We start from the raw sequence: 24,524 nt of genomic DNA on the forward strand, positions 1-24,524 counted from the left end.
ACCTACACACACACACACACACCTACACACATGATTTTTCAGTGGATACTCACGATTCAGTCCCACATCGTGGTAGGTGAGGATAGCGGGCTTGTTCCCCTTGGGTGCCCCACGGATTATCACATGCAGCATCCCGTAAGGGGTCTCAACATCATGTTCCTGCAAAACACACAAACACACATACTCTGTCTCCCCTGCACCAACAAGCAACAAGCACTGCACCTGTACACACAACACCGATCCGCAGTCATCATAATCCATACAACACCATCGATTCACAGTTTGTTTGTTTTTTGTCCTTCATCTTTATTGAGCATGATGGAGCTGCGCACTCTGTCAATTGCTGACTTCACATGTCGTGCTCTGAAACATTTCCACAGTGCAACATCTCTCTTTGTGACCCACATTTTGTCAGCACTTGCTGGCCACAGCCAAACTCAAAATGGAGGTGGTTCTATTTTGAGCTGCGCAGTGTAGGCACACACAAATACAGTAACTGGGGTGTTTTGGGATTATTATGCCTGGTTTTGACTGGAAAACTGCACTGAAGCTTTTATCGATAGTGCTGACGCTGCTGTGCACAGTATATACTCTGCTTTATTTTGAATCAGGTCATTGTTATTGTCCCCTTTTTAATGTGTTTTCACAACATAAACACAAAAATACAGAGACAAACAGCTGACTGAATATCTTACCTGTGCGCTGCTGTCAATCTGCAGCATCTCATAATAACTGCCAGCTATTTGTAACATGATATATATTCACTATGGACTGATTTAAATGACTCCCAAGTGACTCATGATATAGAAACAAATAGTGATTAATGATGTAGCTAACTGCCAAAATTCTGCATAATCCCCCCTCCCCCTTGCGTGCAGTTATGAGGTAATCCAGCTAGATTATCTCTGTATTATTTCAACATTAGTGTTATCTGCGATCAGCATCTTAATTTGAAGCACTTGCTGCATGCAGGCCTTTGTTTACAGTCTGTTTTCGGTGATTGGAATCTGATAAATATAAAGCAACATTTCCCATGGGTTTCGTTCGAAATAAGACAAAGTGTGACTTGTTTTATTTCATCAAGCAAATGTCTTGCATGGGTTTTGCCAAGTAATCGTTCCTTCATTCTGTTCAGTCATCTGTTTCAAGGTTTACAAAAATGGCTAATACTGCAAAGGATTAACCCTTTCTCCAAACACACACGTACGCAAACACACTTATGTGTTTATCCGCAGAGGTATGTGCACCGGTGCATGGCACAGCGTCTGTATTAGCTTGCTTAAGTGTGTCAGTGGGCCAGAAAGAAAGAATGACCCATTATTTAACAGTGATGCTGCAGTTTCTCACAGCAGAACACACTCCACACGATCAATGCACGGCTTCATTTTGTGGCCTCACACACACACATTTGCTCAGAATACGACAAAACAGTCACACAAACACAGACTATGATTAAAACATCCATAAACTGCTGATGTACTGTATGCACCCCACAACTCTTCCCGGCTGCTACTCACCCCATCCCAGCACTCAGGCATGGTTCCACAGTAACTGTATGCTCAGTATATCAAGAAGAGGAGGGTGCAGACAGGGAGATGAGCAGCCAGGCCTCTCCCGGTTTAAAGGACTAGGTCCTGGTGAGAACTCGCAGCAGGATGCAGAGCTGGTTAGCAGATGCTGCAGGTTGCTGCAGTGCCTTTGTATGCTCGGCACTACTCCCACTCGGGCTCTTAAGCTGCTCAGCTGCTGCCCTCCTCCCACTCGTTCCCTCCCTCCTCTTCCCTTGCACTCTATAGGCACAGAGACTGGGGGATGGGACAGGTTGGAGATGACTGGCTCACAGCATTACCTCCCCTGTGTAGGATTGGTCGACTGTCTTGTCAGTCTGAAGGCACACAAACTCTCTCTTTCTCTCTCATCAGCACCACTGATGCTCTATTTTTCATTTGTTTCTGCTTCACTGACTTTCATTTCCTCAGAAAGCTTGTTATGTCCCAGGCCTCTGGCAAAAACATAAACTGCTGTCATTCATTTATTAGCGCTAATGACACAAGATCTCTGCATGAAAAATGTTTGGACAGCTCTACAGTAAGAGAGTCCCCATGCTTTGGTTCTCACAACTACCTTTTTACTTTTCTTTAACAAACGTCCACTGTACAGAGGTCAGCTGCACGGCCTCTAACCAGAAGCAAAGGGCATGACTACATCACAGTAAACGACTGTCTGCCCTTCCTCTGCCTTCCATAACTGATTCACAGCACTGTTCAAAACCAAAATACCACAGTTGCGTAAACAGCCCAGTACCGAGACAATGAAGCACAGGGAGCTGTTGAACTGAAGCAGTTACCCCATTGAGTGAACTGAATTTGCTCTCATCCTAAACTAAATTGTAGTTACAGTCAAGAGTCCAGGTTAAATTTATTTTGACATTTGATGAAGGGTGAGTAGCATACGTGCATCTTCACATGACTGATGGTGTGTGAGCCGCTGTCTTGCTGACACACACAGACTTTCCCGCTCTTTGTCACTCAGCAGCTCAACCCTTTTGTCCTGCCTCTTAAACCCCATCTCTGTCCCTTTTCTCTCCCTCTGTCCTCTCTTTTCTGTGTCAGTCTGTTCCCCCTTTCCTGTTGACAGGACACTGGACATGCTGACTCAACTTGAAGCAGCACTTAACCCCTGTCACTGTCTGCTTTAAACATACAATCTTTACCAGCAAGTATTGCTGTATTTTTGTATTTGTTGCTTTTATTTCTCCTTCATGTAGACAGTTATATACCATATGCTAACACTTTCCTCTAGCTAAGATGCAATTTTTTATCTTGTTAAACATTAATTATGCAGTGCTATGACACGACCCCCCTCGCCTCCTCCTGCACACACATACACACCTTCCATCAGACACATCCACCTCTTTTTTCAGATCATTATGTAAAGATGATACTTTGTGCTTGGAATTGTCAGAAGCTAATGTTGGTTACTCAAACTGTCATTCAAACTTTGATATAAGTTGTACCATAGTTACTTTAGGTGACGCACAGTAGTTTATATTGACAGTGTCAAGATTTAAAATTCATGTACAGTATAGCCAAAAAATACAAAGCAATCCAGGTTTTGAGACTTACAATCTCCCTTGTTCTAAACTGTAAAACAGTTATCAAATGAAAGCGTCAGTGAAATTAAATGTTATTATTACACAATATTATTCATATTCGTAATTAATATTCATATTTTGACACTCAATTGTAGGATGCCTTGAAACTGCTTGGCAGAGGAAGAGGAGGAAGAATTAATGTTGTGAGACAAAATTTGAAGAAATACAGTAGAAGATCATACTTGAAAGAGAGGCCGAATCCTTGACCAAAAAAGAAAGAAAGAGACAAAGAGGCAAAACAGGATGGAGGCAGGTTGTGGTACAAAACAATGATAAATACTGTTTATCAGTGGTGATTTCCAGCAATCACTGATGAGGGACAAATGTTTCCACACCTAAATTGCTAGTTTTGTGTCAAGAAACCAGTAGTAACTAATATTCCCTTTTTATCAAATCCTACTCAACCTAATAATTAACTAATCCAATAGTTTTACATACTAAAAGGTTCAGCTACTTTTAATTTTTAAATATATATAGCTCTCTAATAACGTTCTTTTTCACCACCTGGTGGAAACCTGACGCTCCTCACCTTTTTGGTTTTACCTCAGGCAGAAGTTGCAAATCGAACCTAGTAAACTAAAAAAAAAAAGGAGACTGGCCATCTGTAGGATTCATCTAAGGATGTTAAGTGGATTTAAAACAAATGTTTTATGTTCTGAAGCAGAATGTAATAGTATTATGTAGAATCAATCAATCATACACATAAGCAAACACTAGCTTAAGTACTTTTACTTCCCGTTACGTCTATAAATGAGATAGAGGCAGACAGCAGGCAGAAGCACGGCTCCTCTAATGCAGCCTATTATTTAAGACGTCGGCTTGTCAGGTAGCTGTGATAGAGAGGTGTTTCATTCCTGTCTGACACTCAGCATGTTTGACTAAAATAACCCAGTGGAGCTGTTAACGTCTTAAAAAAATCTAAAATATAAAAGAAAGAACCTGCAGACTTCTCGAACTGATGAGGTAATGTGTCATGGATGTTTATTAACCAGTGAGTTCAGGTATTCTACTCTAATTAACTAAGCTGACTGGTGTAAAAGATCCAATTAATGCACATTAATGTTGCTGCAGTGCTTGTTATTTGATTTAAATTATCATTAGCATTGACATATCAACATATTGTGTTAAAGTTTTTTGTTTGTTTGTTTGTTTTACTTGATGTGAAGAGTATGCTTTTTTTTTACCTACTATCGTGTCATAGTAAGTATGCACTCGCTTAGGTTCTGGCTAATGTTAGCATTGATGCTAATAGTGGTCAAAATTAGTGAGTAACAAAGTTAAGCTAAACGTTAGCTTATCTAAGCTAGCTTCTCTGAAACATTAACTGTTCACAGATTAAAATATCTGCGTACTCTAAACATAGCTTTTTGTCTCAAGAGAAACTATTTAGCCTTGAACCCTATATTGTGACACACCTTAAACTTTACACATATCCAATATGCACATTTTTAGTAATTTGTTGATGTTATAGTTGAGGCCATGCTTCCATCTAGGAGCACTTGTTATCATCGCTGTTATATTTAGCCTGATGAACCTTCCTCCTTTACTTTTGTCTGTTGACTCTGGCAGGCATCACAGTTGATGCCTGTCAAAGAGCAAGCACGGAGAGGTGAGAAACAAAAGGAAGGAGGAGGCTGATGGATGGTGAGAACACAAAAGAGGAGATGCACTGATGGGAAAAGGTAACAGGAAGGAGAGAGGGAGGCAGACTCCATCTTTACCCAACAGCAGTGGCAGCAGACTAACAGCTCATACCTTCCAATCCCCTGCTGGCATCAGCTGGTCACAGCTTTCCTGCACAGAGAGATAAGCAGAGGTAGAAGACAGAAAGAACAAAATTAAAACAGACACACAGACATTTTCTCTTCACACAAGGGTGCATCCATTGTTGGAGCTGAAGGCCGCTAGACTTACAGAAGAGTAGCACAAGCTGTGTGGTGTATGCCCAAAACCACAGACATTAAAACAAAAACAAAAAACAAAAGCACAGTTTCCCAGAAGCACCTTGTCAGGACAGTATTCCATTATGATCTATCTCGAAACATACACAGAAATGTATGTTGTTTCTCCCTCTGTATGATAAAATACAGGATCTTGTTGTGGGTGAAACTGTTCGAAATTGAGCCTGACTACACTTCCCACAATGCAAACTCGAATCCAACCCAATAATAAATGTCATCTTGACTGTTTAATTAGATGACCCCTATGACATCATCTGGGTTGTTGACAGACTTTAGAAAGATCCCTCCGTGTTGTTGCTGAGTAAGATAGGTGATTGCCTCTTTAAAAGTTACTAGTTATTTAAGTTATTTAGAACTGCAACACATCGTGTGTGTGCAGTTAGTGCACATAGGAAACTGTGATTAAATCAGCAGTTAGAAAGTGAGGAAAGATGATGTTTTAATACAGGATGAGAGAGAGCCTGGCCTCCAGATTCACTCCAAAAGCAAGTCTCCTCAACTTTCTTTTACATCTGTACAGTACTGTAAAGACGAGAGCAGGCATACTGTGCAATCAGAGCATAAAAATAACACTTTAATCTTTACTGCCAAAATCGATTTAAAAATTCAGAGACACCAATTGGTGACAAGCTGGCTTCAGTTGATGTGACAGCCGCGCCAATGACAGTTGAAGCTTCCCAGTATTGGAACACTTTGAATTAGATGTTAGACAAAATATTACGCTCTATCTTGTAGGGGAGGCGCTTGCTTTTTTCGGAATAGGGTCTTAACTCTCCATTTAAGAAGACATGAATCAAAATAATTATACTGATGACTGGAACTAAAGACATGCTTAATAGCATTTTAGGATTGACATTTTAACTTAATGTTAAAATGTCTTTCTTTCAACAAAACAAGTTCCTTGCACCTAACCTGTGTTATTACAGAACATTTATTAGTTAACACATTCCTGCTCTGTTGCTTTGGTTAAGCTTTAAAGCAAAGTAGGAACATCTGGACCACAAATTAAAAAAGTTAAATAAAAAGTTAAGGACATGCACATGAAGTTAGACACCAGTCAGAACTGTCAGACAGATGGTTTCCACACTGCTTCCATGTTAAACATGCATAGGTTAGTTTGTGAGTTCACATGGGAATTTCTGAAGAGACTTCTGAAAGAAAATATGACAAGATTAAAGATGGAGACACCACAGATACAAAGTCCAAAAGGAATAGTAGCGGATTAAGGTAGGAGGGAAAAGAGAAAGAAAGTAAAATTAAAAATGTTATTAACAGCAAAGACTGGGAGGAGGAGGGAGATAGGACAGGAGTGGCCCTCCACTGAGTGAAGTCAGATCAGGGACACACCTAAAGAGAGAGAAAGATGTCACTATAAACAACAGGACCTGAAGCTGCCCAGATGTAGATGACAACTTCAACTAATGTTGTATCAACTTTTCCAGTATGCTACTGTATCATCACCAACAAGCGGCTGGAGATGTAGGGGGGAGGAAATCCAACTGAAATGTGCGAGTCAAAGGGCAACTTTAGTCCCTGTGGTTCCATGCAATTGGCTCTTTTTCACATTTTCACAGGGGAAAATGGTGGAGATGAGAGTACGGTGGTCGGACCAGCAGGTGGCACTCTTCTCTTTGTTATAACTCCCAACCCATCACACTGCATGTAGAGCATGTGCAGCAGCTCAGTGAGAAAGGAGGGGACTGTGTAGTGTAGGTGATGACATGTAGATGAAATGTCTTAGTGAAGGTGTCTAGGTGAGACAGACACCCTAGTCCTTCATTGATGATTGTGTTTTACTGATCTCCATAGGCTCTGTATAGTGAAACGTTCTACGGTGATTAGGTGGGGATACCTGGAACCCAACAGAGGTAGTGCCAAGGCTTTGAGTCAGGTTCAGGTAGAAATTTAGAAATTAAACAACTCTTAAAGTTCAGGTAGTGTTTGGACACCACAGTCTAAGGCTCACATCAGGTTCAGACAGAAATACGCAGCCCGACCCATTCTCTGTGCCAGTGGTAGATGTGTAGGACCTAGTTGCTGTACATGTTGATTTTGGCCTAGATGAAAAGCAGAATTACTGCGGCATCAAATTGAATTCATCATGCCCAGGAGGATCAGGCGACTGAGTTGATTAAGTCTGATCCTAGTGAATGTATGAATGAAGATGTCCAGGTAGGAACAACGGTATCACTTGCACATCAAAGTAAAGGTAGCAATACAATGATATAAAGCTTAGCAGAGGTGGTGTAAGATGAATAATGGACACTTTTTGTGTTGCTCTAAAAAAATCCTCCCGTGTGCAGCTATGCCACTGTGCTGTGCAATATGTTCTCCAACCACCTCTTCCTGTTCTTATTTAAGATATTTTCTGGTGATTATGATGGTCAGCCACATGTCACTAACTGCTCAGTGTATGGGCATGAGGCTATTTGGACTTTGTACAGGATGGTCTAGATACTACAGTATTTTTGCTGCATTTACTATTGATGCTCCACTATGTGCTCATCATATAGTATCAGAGCTCAACAAACAAAAGTGAAATATTTCTGTTAATTAATTACTACTCATTTACTTCTTCAGACTTTCAGTGGAGAACTTGTACAATATGAAAAGGGTATTTTGGCAGCATACTTCCCCAAAATTTTTCCTGGTTTGTTATTGTGCAAATACTGGGTGTGTTTCAGTAGCAGTACTAGAACTTCAGTAATGTTAATGTAGTTACAAGAAAATAAAGCTCTTGCTAACACTTTGGATTACAGCCTTCAACCTACAGTGTCATTAAACTTAATTCACAGCAGACCACTTTGTAATAATGTACAGAACACACCAATACATACTGTATGTAGGTAAAAGAGAACATGTTTCAAAGTTTGGGGAATGAGTGAGTAACAACCTGGAAACTTAGATGTTATTTATATTGGAAGTGGTCTCTAAATAAGGGGTATTGTATGTACAATATTGTATATGTATTATAGATTATATTGTAGAGAAGGAAAATCATATTTTAGTTACCCACAGGGAACAAGGCTAGCTACTAACACCACTATTACAGAAAGGTCCACTGTACATTTGGTTTAATTATGCTGTAAGTTCCAGGCTGGAATCAAAAGTATGAATAAGTCGTCTGTGGAGCTTAGAGGGACTTTCTTGTGATTTTTGGGATCTAGTTTCTGTGTTTGATTTCAGGTGTCTGCTCTGCTCGGCTGAGATTAGCTGTGTTGTGTTGAACGTGTGTGTTTGATTCAGTGTGCTGGCAGTCAGATGTCTCTGCTTGTTCTGGTGGTTCTGGTAGTTACCGGGAGGACCCCGCTGGTCCGACGGCGGGTCTGGCGGAGCCAGTGCCGTGCGATGGCATGCCAGCGGTGAGTGGGGCGGCTGGGGGGAGGGGGTTGTTTAGGGGGCGCGGGGCTGGCAGGGCAGGGGGCCCCCCCCGAAGCTTCCTCTCCTTTATCCTGCTGTGTTGTGAAACAACAAGCACAGTAAGGTGGTTACTGGGTAACAACTGGGGCAGACATAGCAGCAACAGATACTATACATAAACATATGATGTCAAATCATTCATGATCCATTTGCGGTTCAGTGTGCTCAGTGATGTTTGAAGCCTTTGCAGCATTTCTGTTCCAGCATCAGCAGAAATGTCAAACTGAAGATCTATAGTCTTCCTTCACTGAAAAGAGGAGCAAGTTGTGTGAAAAAGATTGGACAATTTCATCTGCTGGATGAAATTGTCCATAAGAAAATCTAAACCAGGAATGTGCTGCATTCATGCCACACAGGAAACTGTAAATATAAGCAAATCCAAAAGAGGCTGTACAGTACCTGGTATTTATTTTCAGATCTGGAATAAAGGTCTAACACACTACAGTCCTAGCCCCTGCTAGACCCCCTACATGACATTTTCACCACACACCATAAGTAGAGTCTTTTATTTATTTGTATTTTTGGGATTTAGTTTTATTTCCTGTAAAACTCCTTCCTTAGGACACTCCACAATCTAAATAAATAATAATAATAAATAAATATGCTTAATATGCTCTGACCAGAATTTCTGAGAGTTCAATTAGTATTAGTAGTGTTACAGTCTTTCAGAATAGGTATAGGTTGTGTCAGGCTAACACTGTTTAATTTGTTAAATCAGTTAATCAGTTAACACCTGACAGATAAACTCTTTGTCATACCCACTAAGCAAGCTGTAAAATGTATCATAAAATTAGCTAAATTTAAGCTGTTGAGTCAATAAGTTATTGTTTATGGTGACTCAGAAGCAGCTGCATAGATGTGAGTCTTTAGCCTGAAGGCAGCATAAGGGGAAGATCTGACAAGGAGAGGTAAACTGTTCCATATATATATATATATATATATATATATATATATATATATATATATATATATATATATATATATATATATATATATATATAGAAGCATCAATAAAAAAGGTTGCATGACCTCGAGCGTAGAACAGAGAGGTGTGATTCAGGATGAGGAGATCAGAGATGTAAGCTGATGCCAAGCCAAGCCGTGGTTTACAACAAATGAGAGGATCTTAAAATCACCTCTACATTTCACTTGTTGTGAATGCTATGTGCAGCCATAGTTTGATGCATTTTGATCACTGGTAAAACTAAATGTTTGCTGCTCAGGTTAGCCTCGGTTAGCTTTAGCTATTAGCTCACTAATTGGAATCGGCACCAAGCACACTGCAATTAAACCAATCTAATGAATGATACCCAATTTTTTTATTTTACAACAAAGCTTCAGTTAATCTTGTTGTGTCACGATAATCTAGCCCCCGTTTTCCTGGCAAAGAAGTGTTTTTTTGGCTGTTGAAATGCAATAAACTTGTTCATAATTTAGCACTAGCTCCAAACTATCTGTCTCTTGCATTTAGCTCAAATTAAGTGCCTTGAACTCAACTCAGAAGAGCATGTAAATTATGTGTTTCAGTTTGTTTAAGGAGGTATGTGGGGGTGAATTGTCAGCGTGGAGACAGAGAGCAGAGAGCATGTGGACAATTCTGTTAGTTTCAGCAATTCAGTTCATCTTATCGTAACAAAGCAAAAATTAAATCAAGTGAAAAACTATAAATAAAGACCTGAAAGTACTTTTTCTTTTTTTTTACAGAAACCCAAAGCATTGTCACAATCACATTTTAAATAAACTAACCAAAAATAATGACTATTGTCTAATTTACTGACTAGACTACTTTGAGATATAAAAAAAACACATGGCCCTACAAATATATATTTATTTGTTTTTAAGCTGCAATAACTAATATTTTACACACATCTAAGTTTTTTTTTTTTTTTATTTACATTCAGGGCTTCGGTTTTTATTCCACTGAATCCTCATTGTTGCCATGGCCTGAAAATAAGCCCTGCCCGCTCCCTAGCAAACCAAGCACCAGTTCTCGTTTCAAACAAGCATTGAGGCAAGTCACAGAAAGCCCACTTACAACACTAGCAGTTAATAACACCTTTGCTCAGGTGAGTGGTTCCATGGAGGCACATGTAGATGCAGAAACAGGAGCAGGGAGCGAAAGTATATAGCCTTGAGTTTGTTTTGGTCCTCAGAAATCCATCTAAAATTGGTTATAGGGCCTTTTAGCACTAAGCAACAAAATGGCACTCCTGACAATTTGCTGGCTTGTTGCTTTCCGCCATCAGTCTCTTTTGTGCCCGTATGAACTGAATGCAGCATTATTCCAACATGACTTGCTGTGAGTCTAACCAGTGTTTTGTGCCAGGAGGTAATCACACAGTAAGTGCTCTTAAAGGTCACTCACACACGGTTGCACAGCACTAGAGCTACGGACTCTAAATAAGCTGGGAGAGGAGAGAGGCAGGAGGTAACATGTCGACTTCGACAGGACGATAACATAAATGCAAAAAACATGTGGCTGAGCGGATGAGGCAACAGGAGATGACACTGATTATCTCTGCAGCAGCGAGTCATAATAAACAGGCCTAATAGCCTTGTTGGTAAATGAGCTTATCAGTAGCAGAATTAGTCATTCACTGCCCAGCTACTACTAATAAACCCAGAGCTACTGTATCTACTGGGTGGACAGTTTCATTCCTGATTCACCGGCTAAGTGAATCATGGCAAACATTTTTAGACAGTTTATATGTCACACAGATTCCTGCAACAGAAATTAGCAGAAGCAGACGCCAGACTTACTCCACATGATCAGATTAACATGTTGTTTAATATGCTGTCCATTCAGCTCGCCCTCCCCTTTTCCTTTGTTATCATTTAATCTGCCAGATACAGTACTCTTTATCTACTTATTTCAGCTCCATTCACACTGCCTGCAAGAATAATAGCCAACCCACGTCATCAAGAAATGGCTCTTTGAGCTTTCAGGAATAAATCTTTAGGCCTCTTCAAGTCGCTTTTCCATCAAGTTAATGTGGCATGTCTCCACTGTCTCTACGATTCCTGCAACAAGAGGCTCTCAAACGTTCAAGAGCCCCTAATTCAGCAACAACCTGTTGCTTAGGTAATGGGTAACTGGACTGGAATAAGTGGCCTTTACGTAACCACCCACTGCCTATCCACTGCTCTGTTTTTGCTTCCCTCTTCGTCCTCCACCGCTCTCTCTCAGCCTAAATGAGCTTTCATCTTTTCATAGAGTTGTTGTCAAAGAGTCATGGCTGGATGGAGATCATTAACTTCCTCCTCCGCTGATAAACAAGCACATTGTCTAATAATAAGTCAACCATCACGGCTAACGAGCACAAATATCTGCCTTAATACACTGAGAGCTTCAGGGTGGTTCATCCTGCAACGCACTAATCAGCATGCAAATGCTCAGACAGCGGGGTTAATCGCACACGTGATACATGTGATAAAATAATGGAGGCGGACTGACCATGTCGGAGTCCACTCCTCTCTGCTCTGGCAGCAGGGGCTTCTCTTCTGTGAACTGCTGCTCCTTCATCCCCGCCATCCTAGACAGCAACCTGCAATCACCACACACACACATACACAGACACACACACACACACACACACACACATCTAAGGTGTTAATATAATTCATCATATGGAAAACACTGTGTATTTACTCCCAGTGTGATTCATGACAATGGCACTTTTGTTTCATTTAAATGTAATGAAACTGTGACATCCTACATGGAGTCACCTCACAAAGCCACAGAAATTATGAAGGGCCCCAGTTCACAATGTTGTATTGAACTGATGTGATCTGAGCAGCTGACAGATGAGGAACTGACTGAAAACACAGGAGATGGATTTAAGATGGGAAATAGTTTTGCTGCCAACTTGCCCTGTTTTACAGAAAGATTTATAAGTTAAAAGACATGTACAACGCACTGCACATCAGAATTGAATAGATAGTCGCTAAAACACTACACAGATTTGAGAGCGTTCACAAGCTGGACAATAAACATGGTTTTAAAGCTGGAGTGAGACTACCTGTTTGAAATAAAATACTTTGAGTTTAGTGTATTGGTCTTTTGGAAATATTTCTCTGTAACAAAGACTTAAAGGGGCACTACACCCTACACTTTTTGTGCTGTAGACATACGCTTCAACCTATATGTATCTATACTTTAGAGTGAGTTGAGAAAGGAGGAAGTATTCTACCTAAAGCCATTTCACATGTATAGACAGGTTTGTCTGTGAGATTGTTCAAACATTAAATAGCTCTAAATGACTACTCCTGGGTGATATCTATGAAGACTACATTTGTGTTACAATGGAGAAATCAGAAATCAATATAAACACAAGAGAGCTGTCTATGGGAGAAAAACAAGCCATTATGAATCTGTGAAAAGAGGGAAAAACAATCAGAGTTGTTGCACAAACATCAGGCATATAGGCAATATGACAATCTGGGATGTCCTGAAAAAGGAGAAACCACTGGTGTACTGAACAACATACATAGAACGGGTCAGCCCAGGAAAATAACAACTGCTGATAACAAAAGCATTGTGAGAGTTAGGTCTGTCAGTGACATCAGCAATGAGGTGACTGTATCATAATTCACCATTTAAAGGAGACTTCCTTAGAATATGGAGATGAGCAAACCCCTCATCAGCAGTAAGAATCAGAAAGTTGGAATTTTATAAAAAAGAAAAAATGATACTGATGAGGCACAAAAGTTCTGGAGCTAGGGATTATGGACTGATCAGACCCAGATTAACTCAAAGCCAAAGTGCAGAAGCAGAAAGTGTCTGTTCATCATCTAAACCATACAAGCTCATCTGTGAAGAATAGTGGAAGAACAGTGTGATGGCTTGAGCCTGCATGGCTGCTTCTGGAACAGGGGAACTGGTCTTTAGTGGTGTTAATTCTCAGGATGGTAGCAGCAGGATGAATTCAGATGTGGACAGAAACACATGCAAAACTGGTTGGGAAGATCTTCATCATGCAGCATGACAATGATCTAAAACATGCTGCCAACTCAATAAAGTACCTAATGAGGGGAAAAGGGAGGCCTTAGACTGGCCACATCTATCACCAGTCCTCAGCCCAACTGAAAATACATTTCACCTACTGAAGAGGAGGTTGAAGGACGATCAACCTAAAAACAAACAACTGAAAGAAACTGCAGTAAAAGCCTGGAAAAGCAAATCAAAAGAAAAAAAAACTAACTAAATAAAACCAACTATTTGATGATGTCACAGGATTAAATGGATTCACAACCAGCTATTTCATAATGTTTTACTTCCTTGAATTTACTGTAAAAGTATCTGCTCAACAACCTGTTCACCTAAAATTCCAATTGAGTTTGGGTATAGTTAGGGTTCTTATATGAAATCATATTTAGGAGTAAATACTAATAAATATTTGTAAATATCATAGCATGTCAATTTTATTTTATGCTAAACCCAAGAGTTCAGTCAACTGTCATTAGTTAGGATTGGATGCTAGATGCTGACAGTCTTCTTCCTGGGTTTGATACATTACTTCATTTTTGGCATATTACCCCCACCTGCTGATCAACCAGTGACAAGTACAGTATGTGTAATACCCATTACACCGATCAGCCACAACATTAAACTACAGAGTTGTAATGCTGAGTAGACAGGACATGGCTCAGCACACACAGTATCCTGTTTGATCGTTACCAGTCAGTCATTATATGCTGAGCCCTGTTCACCACAATATTAAAATCAGCAGGTGGTTTTAATGTGACTGATCTGCGTATGTTCTAGTGTAAGTGTTCAAGAGAAACAAGACATTGCTTGCTTTACAGCATTGCTTTACACCACTGATAGTGGGCAAAAACTGTCCCTGAGTTGTCTGAACTTAGTGACGTAAATACAGTATGAAAAACATTACAGCTCATGTCAAATCCCTGTAGACCTGCCAAAAAGGGGTGATTGTGAAGCACTCAAACTAAACTAAAACTAACAATGCATGGAAAATCTTCTTTTAAGGCACTGAAAACATGCCACACGAGCAGAACTAACACCACTTCAGTCTCCACAAAACTTCACACACTTATAGAGAAGGACTCATCAACAACACACACATGCACACAGGGTGTCGGGTCGGACAGCATCTTCTAGTAACACTTCCATATTAAAACTGGGAAATAAAGATTTACAGTTGCTACTACACTAAATGTCTCTAAAAATGAGAAACATTCTCAAGGACATCTTTTGAAATTATTTGTGTTGTCAGAAAGATGGTTGATGCCATTTATGTGTTCACAAGTATTACGCAACAAATGCAGCCATTACTGCAATTACTCCGAAATAGTCCCAGTTGACCCTCCATTAAGCCCAGCCACCCTGCTGGACTGTTGAGATGCCTGTCAAGCCTTTTCATTGCATGGAGTGACAAATCTGCTGAGTCCCTGGGTCATCACTGACGACAGACTCAGCTTTACTGACCACATCTCAACTCAGTGCTCTGACAATGGTAACAATGGGAATCTTCCTCGACTTTCTTTGTACAACAAAAGTTCTTCCCTATCTGGCCTGATTGCCTCACAAAGCTGAAGCATTTCTTCTCATGGCTTCTTTCAGTGTCTTTATTTAGTCTCTATTTTTGCTTGTTTTTCACCTCAGCCATTATTAGAAGGAATCTTCTAAATGTAAGACAGAGAGAGTCAGGTGTTGCTAAACCCTCCCCCAGATAATTAAGAGCAGGATTCCTCGGCTTGTCCCCACATTGCCATCTCCCTTCTCAGCCACCTGACTCCCCACACCCACTGCTGTGCTGTCTCTCATTTGCTCATCACACAGGCTGCTGCTACAGGAAACTACTGTAGAAAACACAATAAACAGCTGCACCTCTTTACTGGATCTAATTTCTACAGTGACAACAGCAATATCTGTGGGTCACACAGCATTACAGCAAGACCCTGTTGAGTTTTTCTGATCTAATTGTTGCGACATTCCATTCAACTCCAGTGAACTAAGGCAGTAGCAGACATTTCAGAGGTAAATACTCTAAAACATGGCCAAAAATAACCAAAACTCTGTCCACGGAAGAAACGATTGCTATGTTGTTTGGGGTAACTCACCCTTAAAAGGAATTGCAGTGGTATCAGCAGTACACACAACACCTCTGTATCTCTTGCTCTCTGTCTCGTCCTTCCCTGTTCTCTAACCTCATTTGTCCTCTGCTCTCTCTCTCTCTCTCTCTCTCTCTCTCTCTCTCTCTCCTCTCTCTGGCACTCATTCAGCATAAGCTGTGTTTTTCTCCGACACCCTTAAAGAGACAAAGCCCAGATGCCACTTAAAGTCGCTACCAGCAGCCGACGAAGTGTGCGTTTATGTGTGCGACCCTTGGGTGTCAGAATCATTGCTTACAAGTGAAAAATCCACCCACACATCATCCCAGCACAGAGGTCAAAGTCACGCGTGATTTGCAACTGGCAACAACACAGAAGGTGACTTTGTGAACAACAATGGTCAAAACCCTTGTGTCAAAATGAGCTGCCTTTTTATTTTTCCACTAAAGACTCTACGACCATCATGACTGGGAGTTACGCTCGCCACTGCTTTTAACAGTGAAATGACTGACACACTATCATATTACGTGTTGTTTGATAGAGCTGACTGTAAAAGAGCTAACATTAAATGACAACTAGTGCTTGTGTACTGTCAACTGAAAGACACTAAAACATCCAGTAGAACTTTGACAAAAAAAGTAATGACACTTCAAAGGGTTACAAACCAACCCGAAGCAAACACACTGCACAAAAATAGTCAGTGCTTACGTCGACCCAGTGTCCTAGAATCTTTATACAATCATACTGTAATCAGAATATAATGATGATATTTACTTTTAACATAGTGTCTTTTAAAGCAATCACCCACAAATTCAGTGGGATTTTGTATCTACCAAAAAAAAAAACAAACAATATGTTGCACCACAATGATCACTTTCTTTAAAAAAAAAAAGGTAATTGTAATTAAAAATTTAATGGCTATATGAAAAGTGCTATGCAAATAAAACTGACTTTACTATCTCCCCCTCGGTTTGGACTCGGGAGGGGTGGAGGTGTGGGGTGGCACTTGAAATGCTGACAACAGTTGCAGCAGCAGCGTTGGCAGCAAGCGGTGGCACACTGTAGCGTTAAGAGCAAGCGATGTGCGCAGGCAAACAGCGAAGGAATGAGGCTCAAGTACAGCGCCATGATTAAAAGGGGGCGTTGGATTTGCGCTGCAGTGAGAGTGAGAGTGGCATGTGAGCAGACTGGCTCGCTGGCATCAATTCATTATGCACAACATGCTTTCGAGCTACATGTGTTGTGAGCAACCGTACATGGCACACGTCTGTCAGTGCTGTCTCTGAGGCCGTGCAGAATAAATGGCTGCACCGAGGGTTTTTTTTTTTTTTTTACCCACGTCAAAACTAAAAATATAAACCATCACAGAATCTGTGCTGTCAACATGCCAGTCAAACAGAAACGAGGCCAATGATTTTGTTTTTGTCCTCCCCTCTCTCTTTTTCTCCTCCCTTTGTGTCTTTGCGCCTGCCTCTACTTTCTCCCTCCCATCGTGACCAGTTTATTAAATGGGTGAGTGTGACCTTTATGAGTCCACTGTCACAGAGCCACGAGGAGTATTAATATGAGGACACAGCCTCTCTCTCACTTTATAGCTGCCTGTCTTCTGTTTTGCTGTGTCATTGCGATCCGTCTTCATCAACACTTCTCTAATGCTGGATTCTTAACCTACCCCTGATAAATGGAATCTCTTACCTTATGAACAAGCCTCATTTTCATTTAACCAAAACAACATACTCTTTATATGTAGTATGTAGTAGTTACAGTGTGTTTTCTTTTGAAGAAATGTTAATGTTACTAAACACACAAAGACTGTAGTAATCCTGAGGAGTTATGTCCTGATCTCAGAGGTCAGTTAGTAATTTTATGTATTTCAGTTTTGCAGGCATGCTTTGTTCATCATTTTTTGCTTGGTAGAAGGGCCTTGATATTACGCTATTCATAAGCTGCTGCAGCTTTCACTGACTAAAGGTAGGTGAACATAAAATCAGGCTTTGTTGTCAGTTCAGGCTGTTGAATTTGTCACTGACATTGACATTTGTATTATAAAAAGTTTGCTTGATGTTCGTCTTTAAATTCCCCAAATCCAATAAAGTAGCACAACAGAGCATCTTGTATTACCGACATATTGCTATAGTATCATCCAGGCAGTACTAGTGTATCATATAGTAAATGTGTTCATTGCACAAAGGGGCTTCCTGAATTCCCCAAGTAGGATAGTTAGCTGAGAATAAAAATGTTTGCAGCTTAGATTAGACAAACACACAGTGTATTATTATAGCTTGCTTTAAAGCAAGAGTTCATTTTAAGCTGATCCTAATAAACATTTGAGGTGCTTAAAATCACATATAGACAGTATATAGTGGCCACTGTTCCTGTTCTCTAGTTCCTGTTCTATTTAAAAATGCACTTCATAGTTCTCTGGAGACTGTTGTGAAACGTCAAAAGTCCCACTAAACTAAATCAAATCTGTATCTCTCAAAGTTACTGTGTATTTTAGACAAATTTCACTCTCTTTGTTCCTCTGAGCTGCTGGTTTCATGTAGAAGTTATTTTTATGTTGCTGGCTATCTACAATAACTAAAGAATAATTATCTTAAAAGGTCTTGGGTTCACTTTGGTATTAAACAATAGCTGTACAAGGTGGCCTTCATTTCTTACAGTGTCACATCCCAGGTTAAACAATTACAGGAAAACAGGACCTCTTACAGCGACTAATATTTAGTTTCCTTGATTAATCATGAATGCTACATGCATCTGTAAAACAAGGGACTGTCCTTTAATGCCAGATCTTTTGTTACTGGTGTATTCAAACCTGAAAAAACTGAAAAAATACAAACAAATGCAAAAAACAAACAAACAAGCAAACAAACTAGGCATCCAAAGAAACATACAGAGCTGCTTTTTCACTCTTTTCACACTGAGGGACCAAATTGGTTTCAGGCTGTATTACGCCTAACAAGGTCCTCCATCAAGTAGGGCTGCCTGTATGTAACCTGACAGCCAAAACCCAGGGCAATAAAACTCTGAAACATTTCTTGAGGCAACTCTTTTTGCTGCTTCTTGCAGGCCTTTCTCACATAGAGATTTCTAGAGCTGCTATTTCTTGCAAATGAAACTGGCTTTGCAGCCTTGTAGCCCCCTTGAAGCTTGACAGATTTAATGACCAGGACAGAAAACAACAAGAAGAGGAAATCTGAAGGAGACTCAAATTAAGCAACGCACTGTAGAGGCTGGACGCTGTGACTGACGCTGTAAGACAGCCAAGAAGTGGAGCTTCCAGACTCTCATACAGAACAGCTCAAGACGTATCAGACGTTCTGTGAATTGTCCAAGGTTGGAATAAAAAGAAGAAGTAGATGGTAAATGGCAGCAGTCACAGCCAAAATGTCTGAATAGACAAAGAAAATAGTGCCACCTACACACATTTCATTGATGGATAATCCAAGTGAAATGAACGCTATAGCAGCCACGCTCTTTCAGACAGTACCGCATTAAGCACTGAGCATGAACGATGTAAAATAATAAGGGGAAACAAGGATTACGTCCGTATCCTTACTTCACCTCCATAAATCTGTGCTTGGATTTCTTACGTAACTGCTTTCACTGCGTTACGATTTTGCCTCTGGGAGCATCTGTGTACATCAGCACCAGTTTTGCTCTAAATTTGCATTACTTTGAAAACATTCTCTCCCCAAAGACATTTTTTTATTTATGAATTCATCAACAGAAAACTTTATTCACCACCCACACAAGTTGAAATCCCTGTCACTTCTCTCAGACACTTGCTAGTTGCAAAAACCTCTCATTTACACGAGTACTCAGTAATTCAATACCGTTTGCCAGGAATTACAGTTCAGAATCTTCTTGGTCAACTCTCTACAAGCTACTCACACTGGATTTAGGCAGTTTACCCCATCCTTCCTGACAGATTATCTGTAGCTCCATCAGATTAAATGGGAAATGTCTGTAAAGTGGAGTTTAGCCTGGGATTTGGAAAGAGAGAGAAGAAGATTTGTCCTGAAGCCACAGGGCAAATATTGCCAGCACCGTCTTGGCAGTGTGCTACGGATCATGGTCATCCTGAAAGTCCTTTGAATACTGTTTGGCAAACTCCAAACAGGCTGTGGCTTCTAACAACTCATGTAGTTACTCAAGGCATTTTTATATATGCTCTCCAGACTATGTCTGGAGAATCAGGTCCAGACATTGTGCAGAGTTGTGTTCACACATGCAGCACACATCGGGAGAGAGTTTGGTTTTGGGGTGGGGGGCTGGTCATTGTGTAGAGAGTACAAGAGGAACAACGTGGCACAAAAAGTAATCATTGTGCTTTGTTTGTAGCACATCGAAGTAGATCCAGATACATGATTAGAAATAAAACATTATGTACGTAGCTCTGATTTCATGAAGGAGAGAAGCATGGCACAACACCAGAAAACATGGTTAATATTTCCTACACTTTCTGGTGTTGTGCTGAGTGGATTGACTGAAAGGAAACACCCACTTGCTCGCTGTGAATACTCCAGAATATTATCTGCTGTATTCACACATGTTCACAAGGACGTTACACAGACTTTGTACAATGGGGCTCACAGGATAAAGTCAGTTTAAAATCCGGGCTGGCTGACTTAGACTTGGAACTGGTTTGTGTTCTTGAGGAACTGAGGAACCTTACTGTATATACAAATCTTTGCCTGTGTACACTATGTCCAAAGAATTCAATTTGCCATTTTAACAAAACATTATAATGTGCAAAAAGTGAAGGGGCCTGAATACTTCCTGCAATGACTGTGGATTGCTTTAAGAAATACATTGTTTTCTACAGTTAAAAGAGTAGAAGTGAAAACACTTGTGGATATAATTTAAAACATGCATTCATTTGTATTTTACTATTATTTTTAAGGCTCTTAAAGGGAATAAAAAATAAAACATTTGAAATTGCTCACCTTGAATGTGAATTTTATTCCACTGAACAAAAAGTATTTTATCACACCGTAAACTATACTATACTATACTTTGTAATTGCTTTAACAAAAGCAACTATATCAACTATGTCAAGTTTCTTGTTGAAAGTTGGTTTTACTATCTAACTCTATCTATATCTGATGTTGTTGGTAAAATTCATTCAATTGTAGTTGAACCCAAGTTGGAGCCAGGTCAACTACAGTGCGCATGTTAGTTCTAAGGAGAAGTTTTTAAGTAAAAATTATAAGTTAAATTAATGAATTTCTTAGCGTTAAATTCATCATTAAATAAAGTTGATAAAATACAAAACACGTAAGAATATTATTAGACTTTCCAGTGTGCATTTGTTGAGTTACTGCTCTTAAAATATTGTTTGTTGTTTGTTTTATTGTTTTTTAGTTATTTACTGAAAATAGTCATGGTGGAAATTTGCTGTGTGTCTTTAATACATACAGAAATTAAATCAAGGTTGTTTATTTTCACACCAGTATAAACTGTGTGAACCATGATAACAGTTGGTGTTGAATTTAGTCCCTAGCCCAGTACACATTTAGTTTATTAGGGTGCAGCCTAATATGATTGTTTTGTACTTGTTTGGTACATGTGGATTTAGATTTAGGCTCAAACAGAAGCCGGTTCATTATGTTAGCTGCAGAGCCATTGTTGTTTTACTGAGTTTTAAGTATGAAGAAGAGTGTGTAAGTTAGTAAAACCACGAGTACACAACACAACAAAAAGTTAAATGCTACACTACAGTGCAGTAATATTACTGTGTCATATTTAAAATAAATGAATGAGATGTTGGTGCCGTTTGTAATTCTTAGTATGTTAAACTCACGTTTGAAGTTTTTATTAATATCAAACATACATTTGCTTAACAATAGATGATGAGATAAATTACAACTTATTGGATATAAAAGATAACTTTTTCAAATTCGGTTTGAGTTAGACTCAAAATTTAAAAAAAGTTTTCTCTACTTTTTTCTTTTTTACAGTGCTGCACCTTTCATACAAACATACACACTCATCCTCTCAACATGCTTTGCTAACATATTGCACACAGTGACTAGACATTGACTAAAAGTTGAATTGGGGGTGTAAAATCAAAAGGATTCAAATGGGCTAAAACCCTCTTTGCAGAATAGGATGATAGTTATCTGTGGGTTCAACACTGCAACTGATCCTTCATAATCTGAAACTTAAAAATATGAATTAGACTCAATTAAGAGTTAAAACATTGCTGCCTGTACATATTACTTGTAGAAGCACAAGTATGCCTCTTATTTCCAACCAGGCTGTTAAATCACTGCTTGTCTAACTAACTCTGTCTGTTTTTCAAATTCATCACCACTGTTTGACAGTTTGACTCTTTTCCACACACTTTCCTTGTCTGTCTTTTAGCATCTCCTTCCTTCATCGTGCTGTTCTCTGAAAACTGCCTTCTTCTTCTTCTTTTCCTCCAGCATACCTCTCTCACCCTCTCTTCAGTTCCAATTCCATCCTCGTTTTCTCACTGACATGCTTATATAAGTCAGCTGGTTGTGAAATCAATTACCATTGCATTGCACTGGCTATATTTGGCTTTCATGACGCCACTGGTGCTGGTGGAAACATACCAGTGCCATCTTCGTCTGACTTAGTGCTTTATGTCTTTAGAAAATACACTGGAACTGTGGACCTTGGTCACATGAGTTTCAACTTGCTAATCAGAAAACAGACAGCAGGTCCTCAGTGCCACAGCCAAGAAGACCATGTAGAGTGTTAGAAGTGAAATAGGCCAAAGCACATTTCGCTTTTGTTAATGTCTGCTTAGACTCTTAAGGATAGAAGCAATACATTCAATTCAGAAATCTATCAGAGAGGGTGGCCATGTAAAATAAACAGATTGCCATAGTACCATTGTTGTGGAGGCACATATTGAAATTTTAAAGATAACAAACATCCATCAAATTCCATCTAAGTAAGTGCTGAGTGATGCTGGTGAAGGCACTGAGCAGAGCAGTGAGGCATGTGGCCATCACTGTCCGCTCTCCACAGTGGAGGACCTAACTTCAAAGCGTCTCTTCATCCCTGTGGTCAGGCGGCCAAATTGTCAGTGGGTGAGAAGTTATTTACAGGCCTGTTTCCCGTGTCCCCTCTTTCACTAATGAACTCTCAGACTGGATTCTTGTCGGGTTCGGGAGGAAAACATTCTGCTTTTACAGCAGTTTGCTGAGAACAAAATAGACCTGTCCTCTTTCCTCTCCCTCCTTTGCTTTTTTTTTTTTTTTTTAGTTCTGCCCAGACAGTGTTGCTATGACAACCCAGCTTAGTCCCGCTGAGTCTGGCTCACCTTCTCCTTGTTGCTTTTTTTTACATGTTTATTTTCCCACCATTGCATCAGATCGTCCTGTCAAAGATTTACCGTCTGTGTCATCACATTGCGTTCACCTGCTTCTTATTGTCAGGTTTACAAGCGTATTTCCTTGAACTTCACTTTTCATGACACGCTGGATGACTCATAAGCATCAAATCCAGGGCTAACACCATATGTGAATCTCCAGTATTTATCTTTGCACTGCTATTATACAGTATTAGGTCCTCTTGTGCCTGTTCTGTCTGGCTTTAAATGCCCTCTTTGTTCTCCACTCACAACTACATGTCGTCACATCTTGTTCTCATGCTTTTCTTTTTCTCCTCCTCGAGTTCATATAAGGTTATAGCACTCTCTGAATATTACTGTGATCTCTTGTACAGGGCACATCAGAGGTACGTAGGCAAATTTACAACAATCCCAAAACAACATATGATCTCATTCAGCCTTGTAGATCGCCTCTATGGTATACAGTTAAAGACATCACAAAAGCAGAAAAGGCACTGCAATTACCCTCTGAAGCAAATTATATTTAATTAATTACTTTTATAAATAAAAAGCACTAGTAATTTCTAAATAATAAAAATTACTAGTAATTGTTTTAACAATAAGAATTACTAATTTATATTAACTGCGTGAACTTCAACCATCAGTGTGTACATAACCACTTGTGGAAGTTACTATTACAATGTCCACTTTGGACAAGTTTACAGTAGCACACAGCAAAGCTTCTCTGGAAGAAGAATGTAGAAGCTATGTGTATGTTATACAGAAAGTTGCACAGCACATATGCTGCAACTATGGTGCCATCTCATCTCACTGTTCAAATACTTTATATAGGTGCCTAACTGTATCATTGTGAATCCTTTTAAGTAATGTGTAAAAGCATCAATAGGCCAATAAAAGCTGAAATGAAGACCCTAAAACACTGTTGTAGATAAAATGTTACTGCTCAAAACTTGCTCTTTCACTGCTTAGGTCACGAAGTTCTGATCCTTATTTCAGCCTCATTTTATCTTCTATTTTGTTGAACATGTTTCTCCTTAAATTCATTAACGGAAATGACCAGGTCAGTCCAATGACAGAGCCATGCACAGTCACGTCAAGAGGCAGCATCTGATCTGATGCACATTCGCTGAAACCATACCCACATCCTGGGACAGCTCAAAGATACAGAGGCAGAGAGAATGAGACAGAAAGAGCTGTGAGACAAAACAAGCTCAAGACATGTTCACAGCAATTTATCCACCATGAAAAAAACATAGCAGTTAGTAGTAGTGTCACAAGTAGTGTGGAACAGAGGCGTCACTCTGAACGTGCTTCTTTGCTCAACACACCAGAAAAGCTGCAATTTCAGTGCACAGAGTGAAATGGTAGACCTGCCTCATCCTGCCTGTCCACCAGCTGTGTGACAGTACAAGGTTACTGACTGTACTCAAGTCTATTAATTAGACATATGGCCGCCACAGTTCAAAGAGGATAACAATCCTCTGAAGGATTTGGATGCTCTTTGTCTCCCTCACACTCCTTTTCCCCATCACTAGGATCATACACACTAATACCTGTGTGCTTGTGGATCCTGATAAGGAGCCTG

The 24,524-nt window shown here is 39.9% G+C and overlaps 1 protein-coding gene across 8 annotated transcripts in view; it reads right to left on the reverse strand.

The window, feature by feature from the left end:
• ndrg4 (NDRG family member 4) overlaps positions 1 to 24,524 on the reverse strand; it is a 49,584-nt gene that overhangs the window by 12,790 nt on the left and 12,270 nt on the right. For 3 of the 8 annotated variants that reach the window (XM_026365962.1, XM_026365960.1, XM_026365959.1), the window contains 4 exons: positions 11,990 to 12,080; positions 8,412 to 8,570; positions 4,910 to 4,948; positions 54 to 159 (listed from right to left, as the gene is read on the reverse strand). In XM_026365962.1, the coding sequence (XP_026221747.1) occupies positions 54 to 159; positions 4,910 to 4,948; positions 8,412 to 8,570; positions 11,990 to 12,067 (382 nt within the window). In that variant the 5' untranslated portion in view covers positions 12,068 to 12,080. Of the gene's footprint in view, positions 1 to 53; positions 160 to 1,517; positions 1,697 to 4,909; positions 4,949 to 8,411; positions 8,571 to 11,989; positions 12,081 to 15,618; positions 15,720 to 24,524 lie in introns of those variants that run through there. The other 5 variants (XM_026365965.1, XM_026365964.1, XM_026365967.1 and 2 more) reach the window with 3 other exon arrangements.

Source organism: Anabas testudineus, chromosome 6, assembly GCF_900324465.2.
Source record: "Anabas testudineus chromosome 6, fAnaTes1.2, whole genome shotgun sequence".
Classification (NCBI taxonomy): Eukaryota; Metazoa; Chordata; class Actinopteri; order Anabantiformes; family Anabantidae; genus Anabas; species Anabas testudineus.